The following is a 23,451-nucleotide window of genomic DNA, read 5'->3' as shown; positions in this document are numbered from 1 at the left end:
TCTGTTCTTAAAGAAGAGCACTGTCTTTTCATAAGCAGACAGCCACTGACCAGGACCAGTGTCCACATTACTGAATTCAAAAGGGTCCACATCTGTCCATGTATGCTGCTGACTGCCCACATTTAAAAGTACATAGTCCTGATTGACAGTATTATTTTCAGCTGCATTAGCTAAGTGCTTAAGTTGTCTAACGATCCCCTGACTGGAGGTACTGGTACAGAATGGTACACGTCTTTTGTGAGCCTAGCTAGGTGAACGGTACTTGATCTATGCACTAATGTCATTAGGAAAAAAGTTGACCCTATGAATGACAGCCCCCATCATTTGCATAATGAAGTAGAAATTCATTTTAAAAAATCTAAAAATAAAATACATACATACAAGTAAATAATTAAATATAATGGGAATTTAAATGGGACTAAGTACTAAATATGGGAATTGATAAATACAGAAGCAAAGCAGTAATGTCACTTTATGTTACTTTATTACTTCATTAATGCCTGCATTTATATTTTATATTTTTGGTGCATATATTACATAATAGGCGGCACAGTGATGCAGTGGTTAGCGCTGTCGCCTCACAGCAAGAAGGTTCCGGGTTCGAGTCCCGGCTCTCTGTGTGGAGTTTGCATGTTCTCCCTGTGCTTGTGTGGGTTCTCTCCGGGTACTCCGGCTTCCTCCCACAGTCCAAAGACATGCAAATGGGGACTAGGCTAATTGGCTACTCCAAATTGACCATAGGTATGACTGTGAGAGTGAATGGTTGTTTGTCTCTGTGTGCCCTGCGATGGACTGGCGACCTGTCCAGGGTGTACCCCGCCTCTCGCCCGAAAGGATGCTGGGATAGGCTCCAGCCCCCCCGTGACTCTACTAGAGGATAAGCGGTAGAAAATGGATGGATATTACATATTAATTAATTGAGTCATTTATTTGATTTTGTCAGTTTTAGTCCTCCATCTCAACTCCAATGTACTTTGTGTATCCTACAATGTATACTGTAATTGATTATTTTACATTAAAAACTGATCTGAACAATGTCTTGAATAAGTGAAATTCTTGTAAGTCAGCTTTTCTCAAAACAAGTTGGGATATAGCTGTTTAATAAATATTAAAAGTTGAAGGTTGACGACGTACAGGATCAGACGCCGTTTCAACTGTGTTCACCGTCGAGATGTTTGCTGGGTCAGCAGGCCGTCAGTGTACCGGCAGTGTGACTGTGCCCTGGCTTTGAGCACCCTAAAAATATCCCTCACCAAGTATGCGGATCAAAGGGGGCAGCAACACCGCCACGACTCCCTCCCCGGTATTTAACCTAAAGCCTCTCAGAGGAGGAGCAAAGGCTAATCTAGAGCTGTTCCGAGAGAGAGGCTGGCTCAGGTTTCAGAGACGCGCACTAGCGACGGACCTGCGGCACTGATTGTGAAAGCTCAGAGGAGAAGCAGCGAATGGGACAAACTGAGTGGAACGCTAAAGAATAGGAGTCCGTCCCTGTGAGTCAGGAACATCACTGATGACAATTTAACATTAATGTAGTCGCTGATCTGAGTGCACCAAGGCAGTTTGGAGACGGTTTGAAGAAGGAAAAGGACATCTGCAAAACTTTTCCCGAAAAGAGAGAAAGAGCCTCTTACAAGCGCCAAAGTTGCTGGTCGTCAGGAAAACTTTTGTGCTGCCCTTCACCAGATGAATAGAGGACAATATCGTGGATAAAACCATAATTAGCTGTCTGAAATGGAGCAGGATCGGAAGTGGGGAGACACTGGAAAACCGGGTGAGGAGTGGAGGAGCCACGGCGAGCAGCAGCAGCAGCAGCAGCAGAAACCGCCGCTTTGGAGAAACTGGAGAGATTTGTCTGGCGTAGCGATTTGCATCGTACTATCTGTCCTTTGCCTTGGAGTTTGCATTGTGGTTTTTGTGCGGACCTCGGAATTGCAGTCCAGGATTGTAAGTCTGGAGCAGCAGCAGCGGGACGCGCAGCTCTCCGCGTGGAGGTTGTCTCTGGAGCAGGTGGAGCCCATAATCCTTGGCCGACTGGACCAGATCCTGGAGGAGGTGAGTGTTTTACTTCAAATCTAAACCTGGACGTTTTCTGAGCAGCAATACATCATCTCACTGGGTGTTAAAAAAAAGAGGAGCAGGCTGGTTTGGTTTTATCATGATTCATTGCAATATTTTGACGCGTATATTAATTTTACTAATGCAACTTCGATTCAACTTCTGTGTCATGCCGTCAACACGATCTGTCAGTTAGTGTCTTCACATGAACACAGTTATGTGTTATCCTGGTTTTAACCATATCCAGGATATGATATAGAACATAACCTGATCATACAGTGTATGAGTCTCAGGTTACTGTTCATCTCTGTCTTTAATGCCTCTTAATTCCAGACAGACAGGCAGACTGTCATTTCTGTATTAAGGAGTAGATTTTACTTATGGCTGTGTGGAACACGTTTTATAATGTATTTTAATCCTAGCTTTTTCCTAAACGACACAACTTTTAGTGCAATGTTTGCGTTTTGGTGACATTGCAGTCCAGTGAATTTAATCAGAATTGCTCAAAGGCATCTTCAGTTAAGAGCAAATATGTGATAGGCCACACCCACTTGCATAAATCAATGTGGCATTTCAGATTTTGGTTAACACTTGACCCCAGAGCATACACTAATTTTTGTGATATTCTGTCCCCTGGGTTTTCAGATACACGTTTTTGGTGTTTGTGGTGCCCCCTACAGGTTGGGCTAAAGATGCTTTTGTTTCCAGTTATTGTTTCTAGCTCATTCTAGCTCAGGGCAATTTCACATATATCATTTATACAGCTCTATTGCTTCAGGTTGTATCAAACAGATATTGTGATTGACCAGTGAGTCCAGTCCTGGTACACTCTATGCACCCTGAATGGCGGGCACACAGAGAGAGCGGTAAAGAGACAGAAAGACCAGTGGCCAACTTTTTCTCCCAGTGCTCCTGATGGTCACTCTGACCAGTCTGATCTGTCTGTGACAGTGAGGGTGAGAGAGAGCATGAGGTACAGTAAAGTACAGTGCAATAATGTCTACATCCCGAATCCCGAATGAGATTAATCCAGCTGTGAATCATATAATCTTTACATGGAACATAAGTAACCTGGTTATTCATGTGATTCAGCAGTGCAAGCAAGTGAACAGCAGCGAGTGTCAGCATCATAACATACTACAGTCTATCTGTGGTCTGCTCTCGTGCAGTGTGAAAACTGTTTTTTTAAGTGTCAGAGATGCATTGGACATCAGTGACAGACTTTAGATATTGATAAGGAGCAATTACTAAACATGTCCTCTATCACTTTGGTGCCATTCCTGCTGGTGGCATCCTAGGCAACTGCCTAGGCGGCCAAAGTGTAAAGCCACCCTGAACCCCTTAAAATAACTGTTGGTTGAGATGAAGGTTTATGTTTGGGTTCTTAAATAATTTCAGGCACAAATTAATTATATTTGAGGAATTCTAAATAAGTACAGGTGTCTGTTGGGTTCAAGCCAGATTTGGGGATAACAAATAGACTGTGACATGGTTTTAAGGGATTGTCTGCACTGTTTAATGGGTTTTTAAGGTTACTGTATTTGATCAATTTTAAGGGTTTTTTAGCCTTATAAAGCCCTTAAACTCTGCAGCTACAGCATTAGAATACATCAACATAGAACAATCCTTCAACTTCAGATGAGACTCTATCTTTAGTTCATGTCACTTTAAGTGGATGCTGGATAGTGTCCGAAGGGAAGAAGGATAATAATGCACTTAGTCAACTTGTTTTTCACTTGTCTTGATGGAGAAAGAATTTTAATTGATTTAAATAGATTTATTAGTTAATTAGCTTTTGTTTTTATGTGTAATATTCATATATCTATTTATAAGTAGTAATTAAATTAAATTAAAGTTTTCTTAAGAAACTGTCTGTGACTGATTTTGTAGATAAATCAAATAACATTTTTCTAGACTTGGCAAACCCAAACTTGTTTTTATTACTGGCCTGTAACTGATTTATAACACATTAGTATATTGTCATTAACCAACAACTAATTGACACTTACTAAATGATGCCTTATTAGAAAGTGTTAGTAAAATGGTAAACATCAACTGGGCAAGTCAACTCCTGCTCTTTATTAATGATTTCTAGCTGAGTTCTAACTACAAAGCATTATTAAATGTTTTATTAACCATGAATAAGGCCATTAGGTTCTACTTGCAACGCCTTTATAAACGGTGGTTTAATATAAAGTGTTACCAGAATATTTTAATCAAAGACTGATGAATACACAATGTTCCTGCACATTTGTGAATTTTACCAAGTGAATTGTATATGTGTTATAAGTCTCATGACATATGTGAGGAGGTCATCCTTGCTCTGGCCTCTGTGCTGCCCTTTCATTGACCACTTCCACAGCTACACTAACAAGCTCTTCCACAGTGATTGAAATCCCACAGCAGCCCTGTTTTCCCTTCTTCCTTTGGCTTTGACCTAACTTTTATCATCCCCCTCCACCCTGACCCACTTCACTAGAAACAGTATAATGCACTTACCAGGAGAAGAGAGAGCAGAGGGAGCCTTCTGCTAGGGATGGCAGCGCTACTGCACTCTCCATACGTTAGCTTGAGTCAAAAGTTTATCAAAGCAAATATCAAGAAAAAAACAAGATAGTGTATTTTTGGGAGCCAACATAAGGTGATAGTTTGATGAGCTGCATGATGATTTATTGCAGACAATGAACAGTTCAACATTTTGGGAAACACATGCATTTTTTTAAGATGAGAATATTGATTCGATCTCAGAGCTGAGGTCAGAGTGTTTTCAGGGCCATAGCCCCTTTTTTCAGAATTACTGAAGTCATTCAGGAGTATGTTGTCATGTAAGTCTCCTGTGCTCTCTCCCGGTTCCTCTCAATAATTGTCAATGAGAAGGCAGCACAAGAAATAAAGTTCAATAAATACATGGGGCACAAAGAATAAAGTGGAGTTGCCAGAAGAATGTCACATACTTTGGAAATTGTGAATAGTGAAGACATCTGTCTACATCAAATTGATCATTATAAGTGGATGACTAGTATTTTTCTCATACCAAATACCTTTTAACTTCCATTTGTATATTTATTACATTCATATAAAGTAATGAAACGGACAACTTGGATATTTACTGGTTTAAGGATAAAATAACAGACTGTGCTGCCCCCAATCTGAATGGTCAGGATGAAAGAATCAACTCCACTCATGAAACATACAGCTGCTGTGAGAGTGCAGGGACCATAATTACACACTGTAGTAAGTCCCAGAACGCAGGCAGAGCAGGAACAGAGGCAACATAACTCAATGAGCTATGGCAGTAAAGATATCACATGGCGCACAAGTGCATGCAAGCACACACACACACACACACAAACACACACACACACACACACACACACACACACACACACACACACACACACACACACACACACACACACACACACACACAGTGAATGAGTGAAGTATGTTGGGAGATCAGACAGGGATAGGAACACACTTTGTACAATAAGAAGAGAGCTGTAGCAGATGACAGCTGCAGTAGGAGGCTACGAAGTGTTTTCAAATGTTTGTCCACATGCTGTCCAGTATCTTAGTCTTCATCTCCAGATGGACCTCGGACGATGCAGCCTGTCTCTTTGTTTAGCTTGGTGTGTATAAATAGTCATTATTAATGGGACACAACTACAGATGTAATCTTCTGTAGAAAGAGGGCAGGAAACCTGTGGTACTTTCACCCAACACTATCCAGAATCCACCACCCTGTCACCTTCAATGATGACCAGTTTCCTCTGTTATGGAAAAAGTGCCTGGATCCAGCAGGACAGAGTTGGTCCTCATTATTATTCCAGTCAGATTTTGATTGTAGCAGAATCCACTGGTTCACTGAGTGGTGTTTCTAGTAAATTTTGTTTGCAGTTATTGTTCCTGGGTTTGGGGCCATGTAGAGGTTTTGTCTTCTCACTTTATCTAATAAATAACATATTTCCTTCACTACTGTTAAACAGTCAGTGCAGTGACTGAGCACATCATCTGGGAGTCTTGTTATTACAGCAGGTTTGGTACCATGGTGCCTATACAGAGACCAAAACCTGTGCTTACCAACAACCTACAGCCTGAGAAAAAGAACAACATTTAAAGAAGTGCTGGTGACATGTAACTCTCTTTAAAATCATGAATTGTTTTTGTTCAGATTCAACAAATGAGAAACAATGTATTCATCATTGAGGAGGTTTTGGTAGCAGTAGTGTTGAACTTCAGACAGAGCCAGGCTTGCTGTCTGCAGGCTTCCAGTCTTTACCAGGTCCTAGTTCCATATATTTAATGCATACACATGAGATTGTGTGGTTTATAACATTTAATGGTGAATTAACAGCTTTAAAGCAGAGTGAGTCGGGTGTCACTGCAGATTTAACAAAATAGTATCCTCTCATTCATTTTCCACAGGAAAAAACTGAAAAAATAATCTTCTCTGCAGAAGCAAAACATAGGTTCCGGTTTTAAGGGTTCACAGCCCCTCATAACTGCAAATTGTCAACAGGTGTTGAAGTTAAAAAGCTTACTGAAGTCCTTGAATTCAGTTGTTCCTCCCCCAAAATAATTGTCATACCCTTAACAACACCAGTGAAAACAGCCTGACCCCCCTGACCTCCCCCTCTCTCTGTCGCTATCTTGCCCCAAACATGGCCCCTTTAACATTTACAACTAACCACAAACTGCTCTCTGCAGACCTGGTAGAACCCTGGTGCACATAATGAGTGCAGAGACATGATGGAGCTGGAGGCCCAATTGCCAGTTGTAGAAATGTCAATAATTTAGTCTCCCACTTCTCTTGTTCCCTCACTATGTTCCTCACAGAGCTGTCATTCATTATGCCGTGAGGTCTACACATACACACAAAAAGCAAACACAAAAACATGCACATACATCTCTATGATGTATGTCTGTTTTGGACTACACACACAGTAGAAGTGCTCAAGCTACCTCTAGATTTCATCAGAACACACACACACACACACACACACACAAACACACACACACACATACACACACACACACACACACACACACACACACACACACACACACACACAGTGAACTGATTGATACGATTGATAAGTTACAGTGAGGATTTACAGTGAGCTAATGGAAGTCATATTGAAAACGAGATTTCTGTCAGGAAGAAAAGAATCAATACGACTTTTTATGACAGAGTATTAAATACTTAGACTGTGTGATTCATGATGCCTATGTGCTAATAGTGTGCCTGCTGGATAAATTAGCTGGTGTCAAAAAGGGTTGCAGACTTGCATGCTTACAAGAGGCCTCAAACCCCCCAGTAGAGAGCTGTAGTCATCCATAAATGACTGTCTGCTAAAGCACTTGCTAATAGAATTTGAGCACTATGTCATTGTGAGAAACTAATTTGTCAGCATAAAAAAAAACCTTTTGGCTGAGGCAGTATATGTGTCATTATTGTTACTCATTTAATGTAAGTTTTGTTCATTTTTAGCTCACATTCTCATCAGTGTGCTGTGGAAGTCTCTGGCTGAAATTATCTCAAGCATATCAAAATGATTACATTAAATCACATAAACACAATTGAATGAAATCATCAAAAGGAAATTTTCCATTTGCACTGCATCATCAAAATTAACAAGACAATTTTTAACACCAATTTTCATTTGTATTTCACAAAATACATCATTACTGCCAAATTTAAATTGGAATCTTCCAGTGACAAATATATTTCAGTGTAGTAAAGCAGTGCTATAATAATAAATTAAACTGAATGAAATTGATTCCACCTGTACTGTTCAAACTGTACTTTTCGCATTTGAATTATGTCCAGACTGTAGTTCATTCAAATAACATTAAAATGCAAATTACATTTTTGATGGTCATAAAGGTTGATTCCCAAGAGGTTTCAGACAGGAAAATCTATTGAGAAAGTTTTACTTTTCATCACAATTGTGTGTGAAAAAAGTTTTAATTTTGAATGTGTTGTACATCAATCACACACAAATGGAAAATTTAACTTCAGTAAATTATTTTATTTTAGTATGATCACTTTGGCTTTCTTTAGGAAAATAAGAAAGAGGTGAAGTGGAGGACTTGTACTGTTTGTAGTAGCAGTAATAGGTCTTAAAGTTAATCAGACTAGAGGATAGTAAAAGGGTTTGTTATCCTTTTAAAATAGGAGACTAAAACCATGTCAAAAACTAATTGTTAGTTCAATCTTCTAATGGCCTGGACAAAATGAAGTGGTGATAAATAAATAAGCCAAAGTGATATTACAAGCTGTTGGTTGTCTTCAATTAGTATGATAGGTGTCTTTAATCTTAATCTTAATCTTAATCAGTCATTCAACCTATATAAATGGTAAAAAGTTCTCGTTGTGCTGAAAAAAAATTGCCAAGCATGGTAAGGGTAAAGGCAACAAGACCATCTCCAAGCAGCTTGATGTTCCTGTGACCACAGCTGCTAATAATATTAAGAAGTAAAGGACCATGAGACTGCAGCCAACATCCCTGGATGTGGCCACAAGAGGAAAATTTACCTCAGATTGAACAGAAGGACCGTTTGAATGGTAGGAAAGGAACCAGGGAAAAAACAGATACAAGCTGACCTCCAAGATCAAGATACAACAGTCCAGTCGCTCTCTGAATGAAAGTGGGCTCCATGGAAGAAGAGCCAGGAAGTCCACTTCTGAAAGAGAAACATAAAAAAGACAGAGTTTACTAAAATACTGCATAGCCGCAAAGCTTCTGGGAGGAGAAAACATTAAGCTTACAAAGACAAGATCACCATCCTCAGTGTGAAACGAGGAGGCTCAGTCACGTTATGGTGTTGCTTTGTGTCTGGCACAGGAAGCCTTGAATCTGTGAGGGCACAGTGACATCAGGAGATTATCAAGGAGATCAGGAGATGCTCTGTGTCAAGTGTCATGGCTCCTCCAACAGGACAATGATGCTAAACATGCATCTAAAAGGAGCCAAGAAGAAAACACCGGACAATTCTGAAGTGGCCTGCTGTGAGTCCTGATCTTAATCCATCTGAACATCTATGAAAAGACCAGAAACATCAAACCTGAGTTCAGCCAAAGTGATGCCCAGTGATGTGCTACAAAATATTCAGGTTCAGGGTACCACTGTTTTATAGTGTCATTTGTTGTACTATTTAAATGAACATGTTAAAATCAAAAGCATGTGTCTAAACATTGAGTAGAGAATAATGGATGACAATTAGTTTGGTTTGTTTTTTATAAGTGGAAGGTTCCAGTCATTTTGCTCCTGTCTGTACTGAAACCAATGAACATGAGAAGACTAAAGATTAATGACAATCTGATTCTGCTACTCTTGTGACATTTGATGTAATTATAGTTGTATAGGAGTAAATGCCTGCTGCACTTGAACTAAATCTCCACTCTGCACTAATCTGCGTTATCTAGTTTGAAAATTAATTTTTCAGTTGAAGCTGGAGCAGGCAGAGCTCTGGCTGGACAGCTCCCTGGGTTAGTCTTACTAAAGACTTCTCCAGTTGTGAGTCGAGTCTGCAAGTTTCAGCCAAAGAAGTTCCTGGAAATACTTTAGTAGCTGTGATTGTCCAGATTTCAGGAGGGTTTGGGATTCTTACTGTGCAACATAAATGATGTTTTTGGGGAGATGTATTTTGCCCTACTCTAAGACTTTAAGCTTTAGATGTGTTCAAATGACTCTTTGTACATATTTGTCCATTGAAATGTTGCACATTTCCAACCCTGATTCAGTCCATGGCTGTGATCCCACAAAGCATGGTAAGAGGCATATTGACATAACAGGCAGTACCCAGAATATTGCAGCAGTGCTCAGAATGACAGTATCTTCATAACATTCCCTTCAGCACCTGTTGCAGCCCTCTAAACAGCCTGCTCTGCCATTCTCCTGCTCGTACCCTCCAGCAGTGAGACTGACTGTTATGCAGTGGAGAATGTGTTGGCTTTGTTTTCTGCTCAGGGTCAAATCACACGCAGGCTGTTGTTGGTCTAATGAGATCAACTGTCACACGTTTGCAGATCACAGTTGAACTGTGAGTTTGTCTGTCACTGTAACTGGACCTCTTGTCCATGATAGCTTAACAGTTTAGCCCCAAAGTTCACTCTCAACATGGAGGGAAGTCCTAAATGTGCTCACAGCCAATAATGTGTACAGCTTCATGCATATGTCATCGGCTGAAGACCAACTATTACAATTTAAAACTCTGGAACAAGTTAGTGGCTCTTGCTGCTGCTGACCTATTGGATGTGCACTGTCAGCTTCAATGTGATACTCTGTACTGGACATATAACTGTTGTTCTCATCCTGGTTTTCAGTGAGACTTTTAACAAGGATGTGATATGGTTCATAAGAAATTTATTGAATATCAACAGTAACTACAGAGTTTTAGCAGAATCAGCCACAAAATATCAGTCATTAAAACCCATCAGTAAAAGCTTTAAGTCCATCATCACATTGACCTCTACAGTCATTAAAGACATTTGATTGATTGAAAGTTAGGGGTATTATGGAGATTTGTAAATTGTTTTTTGACAATCGACATTTCACGTTAGGTACACCGTGATGTTAAAATGCATTCTAACTCTCTTCTTCTATTCCCTCTCTTGTTCAGAAACTTGCAGTAAAACTACCGAAGACTCGGGAGGTGAGGGAAGCTCCCCACAGTTGCCTCTGTCCCCCAGGTAAGTTCATCACCTTCAATCAATTTTTTCTTACTGACACATCGACTTCACACAAAGATTTAAACTTCATTTAAACTGTCAAATACAAGATCATTACCATTCAATGCAAGATGCAGGTCTGTAAGTGTACCTTTATACTTGTCGGTGCTACAGGTTGTTTTTTACATTATAATGCGGCTTTTTCACTGGATATGTAATATATAATTTTTATTCAATGTATGGTGATTTATATTTGGCCTCCTTATGTAAAGTTTTGTGTTACTTTACCATCAAGTAGACACACCTGTGGTGAGAGGGGAGCTCAGGTAGAGATCTTCACCAACCATTACAGTCATCTGTGGACATAATGTTTTGCACTGTTGTGTTTTATCTTTTTGTCCAGTGAATGGTATAGTTTTTCCACTTCATGGCTGTCACAGTTTTAACATCTGTTGATCTGTGCAGTTAGTGGGAGTTTACACTTTGATGACTGAAAGCTGTGGTAACAGAGGATTACTGAGAATGTTCTTCTCAGCTTTTGCTGTTTAGCTAACAACAGCAACTACATATAGAAACAAAGTCAGACAATAAATAAAATGTGTCATTGAAAGGGAAGAGGCAGCTGACAATGCCTCACCTTTGAATAACTATTGATCACAATATGTTTATAATAATGCTTTCATGTGAAGAATCAAATGAAAGTCATGCAGTTTGTGTTCCTGTTTTACAACTATGTGTTGTACTTGATAGTGTACATACCAGTTGGGGTTGTGCCCTTCAGCTCGCTCAGACATGATGACAAACTCAGGTGTATTTCCAGCTGGCAGCCACAGCCATTTTGTGTCATATGAAGTTATAATGGAGGCTGGTGTGATGTGGAGGCATGATTGAGGTATTGCTGTGTAACTAGCCAAGAGACTGTGTTCTACTCAACAGTGTACTAGCTGTCACTTTACCTGTGAAGGCCTGAGACTTTTTCTGGATTCACTGCTTGTGACATGATGAAATCAGCCTCAGAAATCCAGGAGATTTATGTAACTAATAGGGTTGTCATGATACTAGAATTTCAAACCGGATACCAATACCTAGGAAGATACTTGATACTCTATACCATTTTGGATACCATGAGAAGAAAAAATTACCCTAACCCTAACCCTACTTTTTAATAAAGATTAGAACAATACAAACAATAACATCAATGACAACGCTATTTTCAGGTTGTCTGAGATAGAGAGTGCAAAAAAACAAACAAACAACAGTAACCTTACTGTAAGGTGTATATATATGACATGAAAATGTATTCAGCTACAGCCCTGTTTATTTTCTGTGCTTCTGGTGACTTGGCACCACATTTTCGTTGCTGATCAAATAGAGTTTGTAGGATAGGCTGCTGCTGTTTCTGTCTAGTTGCTGGTCGACTTTTCTGAGCTTTAATCTGGGACTTAATAATAAATATAACCCTTTTCAGACACAAATAATCGTGTTATCCTGTTAAATCAACACTGTCTATTAACGTTACAGACAGGCAGGACTGGATTAGCCATAGCTGCTAGTTTAATGATAATTTAACAGACAGCTAATGTGGCAATCAGCTAATTGCTAACAGTTAAACAGCTAACGTTAACGTGTGCATCTGGCCAGGTAAAATAATAACGCAAAATAATTCCAAACAGCACTACTTCTAATTTCAACTGAAACAGGTTGCGAATGCCCTTCAGCAGCAGCACCTGCCATGTTAATTTAGTTTTATGCTGGCGGCACCAGGTCAGTGTTGTAAATGTCAACTAGCGTTCATGTGTTCAGCTGCTAGTGAGGGGAGGGGCTGTGTGCCTGCCTGTCTGCAGTGGTGCTGTATGAAGTTGTGTGTCAACTGGAGAGGCAAAGCCGGCACTCTTGGTATGGATAACAAGATAGGTCAACAGTCCTAGGTGTCCCTAGTGTTCCAGTCTAAAGCTAAAACATGATAATTTTTTATCCACTGTCAAAGTGAAATGGGTTTGGTTCACAGTGTTCATCAAATGAAAACAATGATAATTTTGTTTGTATTTAACAGCTTCAGCTCTACATAGGCTTTGGAACCATGTCTACGAAAGTTCATAGACGCTATAGTTGTTTTAATTGTGCTTCAAAATGAGGGGGTTGCTCAAATGTTATTGTCTAATGCCATTTACTTTCTATGAACAGAAAACATTTTCTTATGTGTGTGTGTGTGTGTGTGTGTGTGTGTGAGAGAGAGAGAGAGAGAGACAGCCCTGTGAGAAATCGCTCACCACACCAGTGTTAATTTGTCTTGACAATAGGATGTTAGTGTTGTAACATGCCGATAAGTGTCTGTGGGGTGGCCCATAAACGCCTGCTAAGGTGGAGCTTCAGAGGATATTCACCAGGTGTGGAAGCCTTTCATCCCAGAGTTGCCAGATGGTCTGACACTTTTACAGCTTCTTGTGACTTTCTGTGTCTCACAAAAGCTAGAATGGGAGTCTGGTAGAAGGTGTTTGTATTGTCAAGTTACTTGTCTGGCAAAACTGGCAGACCATCTAAAGGCACTGTTGTTTAAAATGTAGAATATTTCACTTTCAGTTTTACTCTAGGTTACTTCCAAAGCCTTCTGCAAACTGCCAGGAATACACTGATGTATATTGTTGTTCTTTATATTTTTTAAATGCAATTAATCTTACATATTCACAGTCTAGACATACTGATTTAGATAACATACTTTAAAGTTTAGACTGTTAATCTTCCCAAGGTCAATAAAATCAATCTCCACTTTCAGACAGAATACTGAGAACATGACCTCAGTGTTCTCATGGTAATGACCTGAACACTATAGAGATGGAGATGTCCAATAATAAATGCAGTGTCCAATATTAAATAAATAAGACATTATGAAATAAATAATTATACATTAATACACACAAAATAGGCGCAATAACATTGTGAAATAATGCAATACTTATTTAAAAACTCAGCTCATTACTCTGAAATGTTATTTCTGTCATTGCTGCCCCTGTTAGTGACTCTTAATTTGAACTCTGTTTATTATTTCCTGTTTTATTTTATTATTGTGTGTCTGTTGGTTGCTTTACTACTTACTTTTCTACTGTCTTTGTCTTGTTTTTCCACTCCTGTGATTGTCTGCCCTCCCTGATGTGTTTCACGCGTGTCCAATTATCCCTGCCTCCCTTGTGTACTTAGTCTATGTGCTCCTAATCCTCTGTCAGTTTGTCTGTGTCGTATATTTCATGTTCCTGACTTTCCTTATGTTCCTCATGTGCTGTTTGTTCTTGAGTTTTTTGTGACTTTTGGGGTTTGGACTTCCTAAGTTCAGTTTGCCAGTTTAACTGTTCTTCATTTTTTCCACCTCTTTATATGGAAGCCTGTTTTTTGCTTACCAAAACACCTTAATTCTCCAGCATTTGTGTGTGGCTGCATTGAGGTTGTGAAAATGTGACAATTTCATCGTGCTTCTTTCTTTCATTTATATTAATTTCAAGCAGTTTGATGATAAAATGTCTGTTTCTGTTTCACAGTGCCATCTTTTCTCTCTTTCTCTGCCCCTTTGTGTCTTTTTCTGTCAACAAAAGACAAACAGATAAAGCAAAAAAAGCTACATTTTATATTACTGAGCTGAGTTTAAAAATGTTTTAGATTATTTCACAATTTCATATTTTCTTTAACACCTGGGGTCCCTATAGAAAGTATCCAAAATAGTTTCAAAAAGCTGGAACAATGAAACTCTACAAAACACAGGATATTTAATATATATTCACTGGAAATTAAAATTCTTCATTAGAATTAGTCCCTGTGTTGAATAACTTTGTTGTAGCTGTTGTCAGTTTAGTTTGCCCTGGCTCTTGTGCTGCAGTGCATTGCAGCATGTATTCATGTACAGATAGCTACAGTGCACCCTCCCCCTCAGCACCAACCACAAACTATGTTCACATGGCTGCCATGCTGTTAATTCTTTACAGTGCCAGGTGACTGAGAAGGCAGGAGCTGATGCCTAGTTGGTGACGCACAGACTAATGTTGATTAAAGGAACTGTATCTGCATGATTTTATGTATTACAGTGCTACCACCTGATTGGCCGATTGGATAATTGCAAGAATAAGAACCTATGAGTGTCCAACGATTATGAAAACAAGATAATCGAGACAAATCGATTATTGTGCCGTTTAGCAACGTAGGTAGAAGTGTGTCATCTTGAGCAGTTTGCCGGTTCAGAGACTTTATAGTCGGAAGAGACCATGCCCTGTTTGACTGCTATCCCACACTCACATATCTTTAACTTATACCCTTTATCCACCAGCATTAGTGGGTATAAGCAAGTATTTTAAAAGCGGTCAACCCACAAATAAAAGACTCCTTTTCCACTACCAGTCGAGTTTGCTTTCTGTTAAGACTGAGGACACACATCTATCTATTAAAATGATCTTTATTGTTTTATTTGTTTTTCTTTTGAATTTATATCAATTTCTGGGTATGTTTTGTATGTGCAATCACCTCATGGCTGTGTTAGAGTTTGACCATGACAATGATAATAGAGAAAGTTTTTTGTGGTACTGATTCAACATGTTGGTCATCTTACAGGGTGCACTATATGCTGCTGCTGAATTGTATTCAAGCCATGTCAGTGTCAAATCATTACAGAAGCTATCTCATATAGAACGGGTCTAGGACTGTACTCGTCATAATGGTATTTTCAGAGATCCAACATCAACCATGAACAAGCACAAGGCGACAATAGCAAAGAAAAACTGTTGTGTGAAAGTTTGGGCATCAACTGCACTTGTGCACTTTTGTGTGTCTGTCAATGTACGTGTGTGTATTGTTGGCCAAAATGACATCACCATAATGGTTTTTAACTAAATTTGTCATCACAATTATAGAAAGACATGTACACACATGGAAAGAACTGCCACTAACAACTATTTTTCTAACAATTAATCCTCCAGAAAATCTAAATGACATGCTGGCATGATCAATAATCCCAGATTTAGGCCTAAACATTTTCTCAAACACTTATTCAGTATAAATTCTCAGGCAGCAACAGACAACTTTATGACTTCATGAGAGTATTTATTTAGCTACAAAGACAAATGCTCTGTCTACTAATGAACAGACAACACTTACATGAAGTAATCCTTCACATGCTTGTGACTGATCTCACTGTGCGCTATAAAAAAAAAAATCACAAAATAACACTGGTTAAACAAGATTTAGAGTGAATGGATTTGAACTCTGATGCGCTCATCCTCCCAAAGTCAGACATTAACCAGCTGTAGGGATGGGTATTAGATTTTGGTGGTCAAAGGTCAAGGTCACAGTCACCTCACAAATCATAATTTTGGTCTTGTGAACACAATATCTCCAGATCTCCTCGAGGCAGTCCCTTCAAATTTTCTTTCAAAAATTCCTTTATTGATTTTAACACTGGAGTGGTCCCGTAATACATTCAGATGCGTAGTTGAGGTACAGCAACAGTAACATAGTACTGAAGAAAGGTTTCAGCTTAATTCCCACCCACCAGAACACTCTAAATTCACCCACTCAAAACAGAAAAAGAACCCACAGAAAGACAACACACTCACACCCAGGCACACCGAGGGACACGCAAACAATAACAGCAAACAAGAGTAAGTAAGCAGGTTAACAATTGAGGTAAGGTAAACACATAAGTAGGCACTCAAAAAGGGAGAGGGGAGAATGAAATAAAAAATAATAAAATAAAATAAAATAAAATAAAATAAAATAAAATAAAATAAAATAAAATAAAATAAAATAAAATAAAATAGATAAATAAATAAAAATAAATAAAAAGGGGGGGGGGGGGCAGTGCTCAGTTAGACATTTTCAACATCAATAGTTAGGGACTCATAGAATGTACATAAGGAACCCTTGAGGGAGAACCCTATCTTCTCCAGGGTGATACATTGCAGCATTTCATGGATCCATTTATTGTGAGTGGGAGGGGAGGCATGAGTCCACTTAAGGAGGATGAGCCTTCGAGCAAGTAAGGAACAAAATGCAATAATGTGCTGTGAGGATTTAGACAGGCCATGTGTGAGGGAGACCCTTCAAATTTTGCACAAATGTCCACGTGGACTCCCAGATGAAGTGATTAGACTTTGGTGGTCAAACTTCAAAGGTCAAGGTCAAGGTCACCTCTGCTTACACTTTTTAGTCATTACTCAAGACTAACACAGACAGAGTTAGTGGCAACTCCATTTTAAATGTTAGTTCCAGGCATTTAACAATGAAGCTCAGCTTCAGATTTTTCTCAGCAGCCAGCAACGCAGTTTAGCTTCAGCTTGGGCAGAAGCACCAATCCCACCGCAATTTCTTGGGAAATTGCATTGTCTAGTTGCACTTATATTAAAGTTCAGTGATAGTTGTCGTCAACTCCAGTAATCTTCAGTTATCTTTCCTTCACTTGGTTCTGTGCCCGGTGCAGCCTCTGCTGTGCTTTTTTCTCCATGTGTGCATTTTTATGTGTGCGTGTGCGTGCGCGTGCTTGCGTACCTGCAGAGAGAGCAGAGAAAGCAGGCCAGATGACAGAGAAGCAGTGTGACCATAAAAGACAAATAGAGAATAAATATATGGCGGTTAATAGTGACTTGCCACCATAATTAAATCAATATATGTATGCAAAACGATATGACGAAGCAAAATATTGATGTAGGCATTGTCGATTATAGCAACTAATCGCGGCAGCCTTATAAAGAACCACACATCAACACACACACACGTTTCCGCACATACACTGTATTGGTTTACCTTAGAGTTGCTCTCATACCTGACTTAAAAGGCTTAGTGTTAATGAGTCTAATTAGCCAATCAGTATCAGCTTTGTCCATTTCTGCCCAATAATTGTCAGTAGCATCTGCTGAGACACTGGTTGCTATGGTGACTGCGACCACCAGGGGGGCACACACAATCCCCCCTCTGTCTCCCTAGGCAGACAACAGCTTTTAAGATGAAAGTTGTGTCCAAAAATTGGATCAGAGGGAAAATTAAAAGTCCTATTGAAAAGATCACCTCACCACGGTCGTCCCAAGGTTTCAATAAAGAGATTGATAACTACAGTTTACAGCTGAGGTTTTATCGCAGTTTTGAAACTCCCTTCAACTCTGTTGAGGGCAAGAGCTTCAGAGCTCAGAGCTCAGTTTAACATGAGTTATGGACAACCCAGTCTGCACTTTGTGGGGATATCCTCAAAAACCTTAAAAAATATCAGAATGAGACCAAAACTGGGTGATACAGGACAAAAAAAATGATGAAATGAAGAAAACAGCAACATTAACAGTGTTCAGACAGAGCAGCAATAAACCCCCTTCCAGTAACAGAAACTGACGAGGAGATGAGACACCACACTGACGTCAGCACGTCACCACGTGAACAGCGTCACTAGTATTGGTGAAAAGACATCAGTAGAAGTAAATCACTGTGTAAAAATGTTCTCAGATAAAAGAACAAAGTAAGTCAGTTAAAATGTTTCTGAGTAAACTTGTTACTGTGTTACATTTGAAAATGGGGAGGGATGGGTAAAACAGGTTATAGGGTGATAATAATAATATATGATAAAATTATAAAATTAAAGAACATCTTCAGGTTACCAGAAATATCAGTTCCCAGGTGAGAACAGCAACAAAATCAACCAATTAATCGTAGTTAGGCACTTTGGAGCCTGAGCATACACCAGATAATTACTAATATACTCAGTTGGTAATTTATTATTAAAATAGTTATCGACAGTTGTTGATTCAGTGGATCACTGTGGAGGATGTAGTGTATATTACATTATACAGAGGTGTTTCTGTTATTTAGCCTATTCAGTGATAAAAATGGTGGTGTGTGTGTGTGTGTGGGGGGGGGGGGCACATGCACATACAAGCACACACACATACACAGTGCTGATTTGCCTTATACCTGCTCTCATACTTGAGAGTAAAAGTGGTAAGAGTTAATGAGTCCAATTAGCCAATAAGAATCAGGTTTGTCAATTTCTGCCCGGATATTGCTTTAGTAGCACCTGCTGAGACCTGAGACCTGCTGTTTGCTATCAGCTTCTGAATTTATATTGCAATCTATGGGAGAGCTACTATGATGGTTGAACATTTCCTGTAGCTCAAAGCTTAAAATAAATACTAATGTCTGCTGCTGTATTTACTGTNACCAGAAATATCAGTTCCCAGGTGAGAACAGCAACAAAATCAACCAATTAATCGTAGTTAGGCACTTTGGAGCCTGAGCATACACCAGATAATTACTAATATACTCAGTTGGTAATTTATTATTAAAATAGTTATCGACAGTTGTTGATTCAGTGGATCACTGTGGAGGATGTAGTGTATATTACATTATACAGAGGTGTTTCTGTTATTTAGCCTATTCAGTGATAAAAATGGTGGTGTGTGTGTGTGTGTGGGGGGGGGGGGCACATGCACATACAAGCACACACACATACACAGTGCTGATTTGCCTTATACCTGCTCTCATACTTGAGAGTAAAAGTGGTAAGAGTTAATGAGTCCAATTAGCCAATAAGAATCAGGTTTGTCAATTTCTGCCCGGATATTGCTTTAGTAGCACCTGCTGAGACCTGAGACCTGCTGTTTGCTATCAGCTTCTGAATTTATATTGCAATCTATGGGAGAGCTACTATGATGGTTGAACATTTCCTGTAGCTCAAAGCTTAAAATAAATACTAATGTCTGCTGCTGTATTTACTGTTGTACTGTCTAGTCTGAACTGTAATTTCTTTCTATGAGCACTAACTTGTAGACAGCTTTCTGCCTGTGTGTGCTTGTGTGTGTGTGTGTGTGTGTGTGTGTGTGTGTGTGTGTGTGGCTCTGTTTGTAAACATCACAGATATCAAAGAGTCTCCTAACGAGTCATGTTGAACAGCTGTGTCTAGCTGGAAGACCTGACACAGTGCTGAATGAGATTTTGGCTCAGCGAGTTTCTCAAACAACTGCTATTTTTGAAAAGAACTGTAACTCTTATCAGAACCATGAGTGGACCGTGATCAGCACAAGATCTTTGTGCACATATTGTGTGGCTTTGGTGATTCTAAGCCAAAAATATGGACTCAGGAGCGAGTTACAAAAAAGGGTCACTTCTGCTTTTCTCTGTAAATCAGTTCCTGAATTTGTATTGCAGTCAATGGGAGAGGTGGAGGGTACTCCCATCACTTTGAGGCTCACTATTCAAATTCTGTGAGTCTCTGTGCTTATGTAAACATTTTCTACAAAGCACAAACTACCTTTGAGTAAGCCGTGATGTGTGAAGACTGAAATATAGGGAAGTAAGGATGAGATACACAGAATTTTTTCTAGTTCTAGAGCTTCTCCCATAATGATGTAATCTACTCTAGCTCTGAACATTCTATGCAATACACACCCATTATAAAGTCTGAAACGGTTTAAAAATGACACAAAACAAAAATGCGATTTTGTGTATTTTGTGTATTTTGTGTAATAGTTGTCAAAATACCAATTTAAACGAAAGAGAGTCTCAAGTCTTGTGACCCGTTTAAGGTTTCAACCATTTTTCTATGTTGACGTATGATGCAGAGCACTACTTCTACTTTAATAAGCGTTAAATTAATGGTTGTTATCTTAGATTGTAACAAACATTGCAAAGATTAAAATATTTCCAGAAGTAACATTTGAATGAAATCATGTATGGACATCAGAAGAGGATGAAGGGAAGGAAAGAAGCCTGGATACTTCAGCGCACACCTCCAGGTGCACTCATATGTGCTCAGTCCAGTACCAGTCCAGTTGGGGAACAATTTGTGTTTGCATAGCCAAATAAATTATGAAATAAACAAACAAATCATAATCTGTTGTTTCTTATTACTGTTGACTAATATGGTGCTCGTAGAACTGTTGTATAAAAGACCTGTGGGCTTGCACAAATGACCGAATCACAGCCGTGCAGATATTCAGTACATCACTCCCTCTCATGTGATATTGCTTAAGTAAAATGTCTGACATATTGAGGATAACTCAAAAACTCAAAAAACCCCAGAACAGCTCTACAGTTGTTGTTGGGTTGTGTGAACAACTGCTGTTATTCACGCTACAGAAAGTAAGGAAGTAGACTGTGTCCGACTTGACTGCAGCCCCCCCCCCCCGCACTAGCAGTTCACAGTGACCATGAAGTCCATTTGGGAACACCACAGACAGCTTTGGCATTTGGGTGGCCCCAAAATGAGGCAGTGAAATCTGCATTTTGATTCGGTTGGTATCGGTCGTGTAGGAAACAAAGCCACATTGGCAACTTGCTAGCAAACTATTTATCCCTTTTTTGGTTGTTGTTAGCGCTGACATGAATAGTTCTTAGATCTTTGGCTGAGGCTCCAGTGTTGCTATCTTTACCTATAAATTTTAATACTGGCACATTAATTTAAAACTACAAACAAACTCTTACAACATAGGTATCGGGTTAAACTGTCTAAAAATGTATAAAAGATAATGTGAATCCTAGTGATAATGGGCAAGTTTAGTTGTGCAAGCACACACTTCTCTTGTGCAGTGAAGGATTAATAGTGACATTTTGGGTGCATTCAGTTTGACCTCCAAATCTAGATTTAGTCTGGCTAACTATTGGCTTGTCTGATCATCTCATTGCTTATGTTTCTTGTCGGACTTTATTGTAGCAATGTCACCTTGTTTCCAGATGTCATCAATTACTTTGAGTACAGAGTCATATGAACCCTTCACACTAATAATATTCACGGGTCTAACCCCCAGTTCCTCTGCTTCAAGTGTATGAAGACTTTTCAATATGAACCTGTGTGGATGGAACATCGCATGGCTGTAGGATGGCTTAGTCCTGGGTAGAGACAATAGGAGATGAGGGGTTCAGCAGGAAAAAGATGGAGAGGGTTGGTAAGGGGATGTGGAGGTTAAGGCCTCTTAAAGACTACAGCTTCTGAGGGAGGAAGTGGGCTTTGACAGTTTACCTGGCTGGGATCCCAGGGGAAGCAATGGGGGAGAACAGAAGCATGTAATCTGACCCCACCGCTCTAACCCCCCAATCCCTTCCATCCACTCCCTGTCAGACGGGCAGTTTGTCAGCCTGGCAGCCTGGCAGCCTGGCATGGCTGGCATAGTTAATTTCCCATCCCATTCAGAACTGTGACCCACCCACGAGACACACACACACACACACACACACACACACACAAGGTGTAGGTTGTTTTTGGCCATCATGCATGTCATGATAGGACAGCATTTACCCACATTATCCGGGCGACAAAAGAGCCATTGATTGTTGTGGTTATAGTTTCAGGTGACTGACATTCAGCTTGATATTGAATGTTTATTAATTTATCAGGACTGCAGCAGGGGCAAGTGACGCTTCCTCTTTAAGTAACATACCACTGATTCATTCTGTATGGTCAGCTTCAATTCTGTCAGTATCTAAAATGAATCACTAACCAGGCCACTTGCCCCAGGACGCCAACAGACCTAGGCTCACTATATGTCCACTGCCTTGTAGTCATTTAGATTGAATTTAACGTTACCTGAAATATGGGCAAACAGTAAGTATGTTTGCCCCAAGAATAAGGGAAGTCCCCTTGAGGCTCTTCCCTAAACATCAGTGATTCAAACATCTCACAAGTATACATTATATAGTATTATAATGTGAGTTGAAACATCAAAGATGCGTCACTGTACACTAAGAATATAATAGCATGGAGTGCCTTTCTCAAAATTATATAATAATAATTAATTATTATATTATTGATTATAACTACAGACCTAACTGTAACAGACCATGGACATTACGACCCCCAACCTGAAACTGGAGAATCAGATCCCCCCTTCAGTCCCCCCTTTAAATGACTCAGTTTACTTTATGCAAAATTACCAGACATTACATGAAAACCTGATCACAGGTGCCAAACAGGATAGGTTGACAGGATAGATGGAGAAACAGACAAACAGACTATAGCTGATCCATACTATTTTTTTCTCACAATCTCCATCAATTTTTTAAAACTGTCTTCTCACAACAGAACAGACTCTGTTCTCAGCTATTTCATGATAAAGCCAAAGGAGCTTAGCTGTACTTGTGTGTGATGTAAATAGCGCAGTGGTTAGGATAGGAGGACAACCTGTGTAGACAGTGCTATGCAAGAACAATGTGACTTTTTATTGGTCATGGTACAAACCCTGAACTGAGAGGTGGTGCTGCTGCTGCAGACGAGCTGGATCTCTGGGCACTCAGAGTATTCCCAGCAGTCTGCCAGCTGACAGACCACAGCCTGGGATCAAAGAGAGCTGCAAGCTAGTTTGTGTGTGTGTGTGTGTGTGTGTGTGTGTGTGTGTGTGTACTGTATTTAATGGGTGAAGTAGAGTAGCAGCACAGAAAGAGATACCTGTTGAACTACATGTCCCTATAAAACAGATTAGACCACATCTGATTTCTAGGGGTGTAAAGATAAACTGGTACATATTGAAAAATGATGATGTGAGACAATGATACATTAGCACAGATCCAAACCAAGTGAAACTTGCAAAAGGTAATCTTTTCTTATCTTTGTTATCTTTCTACCTATTCCTATAACATCTAACCTTCCAAAGTAGATTTTCCACAAACATTTCCTATTGAAGTCAGTACCTGAAGTCATTATTTACTATTGTTGAAAATACCAAATTTAGATGGGTGACAATGACCTACGAGGTGAGGTAAACAATACTGAGCAT

The 23,451-nt window shown here is 39.5% G+C and overlaps 1 protein-coding gene across 17 annotated transcripts in view; it reads left to right on the top strand.

Annotated features, from left to right (window-relative positions):
• The first annotated feature begins 1,411 nt into the window (after window positions 1-1,411).
• The window catches only part of LOC111236397 (collagen alpha-1(XIII) chain-like), a 165,539-nt gene continuing 143,499 nt past the window's right edge, over window positions 1,412-23,451 (top strand). For all 17 annotated transcript variants that reach the window (XM_022765094.1, XM_022765098.1, XM_022765108.1 and 14 more), the window contains exons 1-2: window positions 1,412-2,052; window positions 10,681-10,750. In XM_022765094.1, the coding sequence (XP_022620815.1) occupies window positions 1,732-2,052; window positions 10,681-10,750 (391 nt within the window). In that variant the 5' untranslated portion in view covers window positions 1,412-1,731. The remainder of the gene's footprint in view (window positions 2,053-10,680; window positions 10,751-23,451) is intronic.

This window comes from Seriola dumerili, unplaced genomic scaffold, assembly GCF_002260705.1.
Source record: "Seriola dumerili isolate Sdu_G_001 unplaced genomic scaffold, Sdu_1.0 BDQW01000665.1, whole genome shotgun sequence".
Classification (NCBI taxonomy): Eukaryota; Metazoa; Chordata; class Actinopteri; order Carangiformes; family Carangidae; genus Seriola; species Seriola dumerili.
The sequence above is the reverse complement of the archived record's forward strand: the minus strand, read 5'-3'. Positions and strand labels throughout refer to the sequence as shown.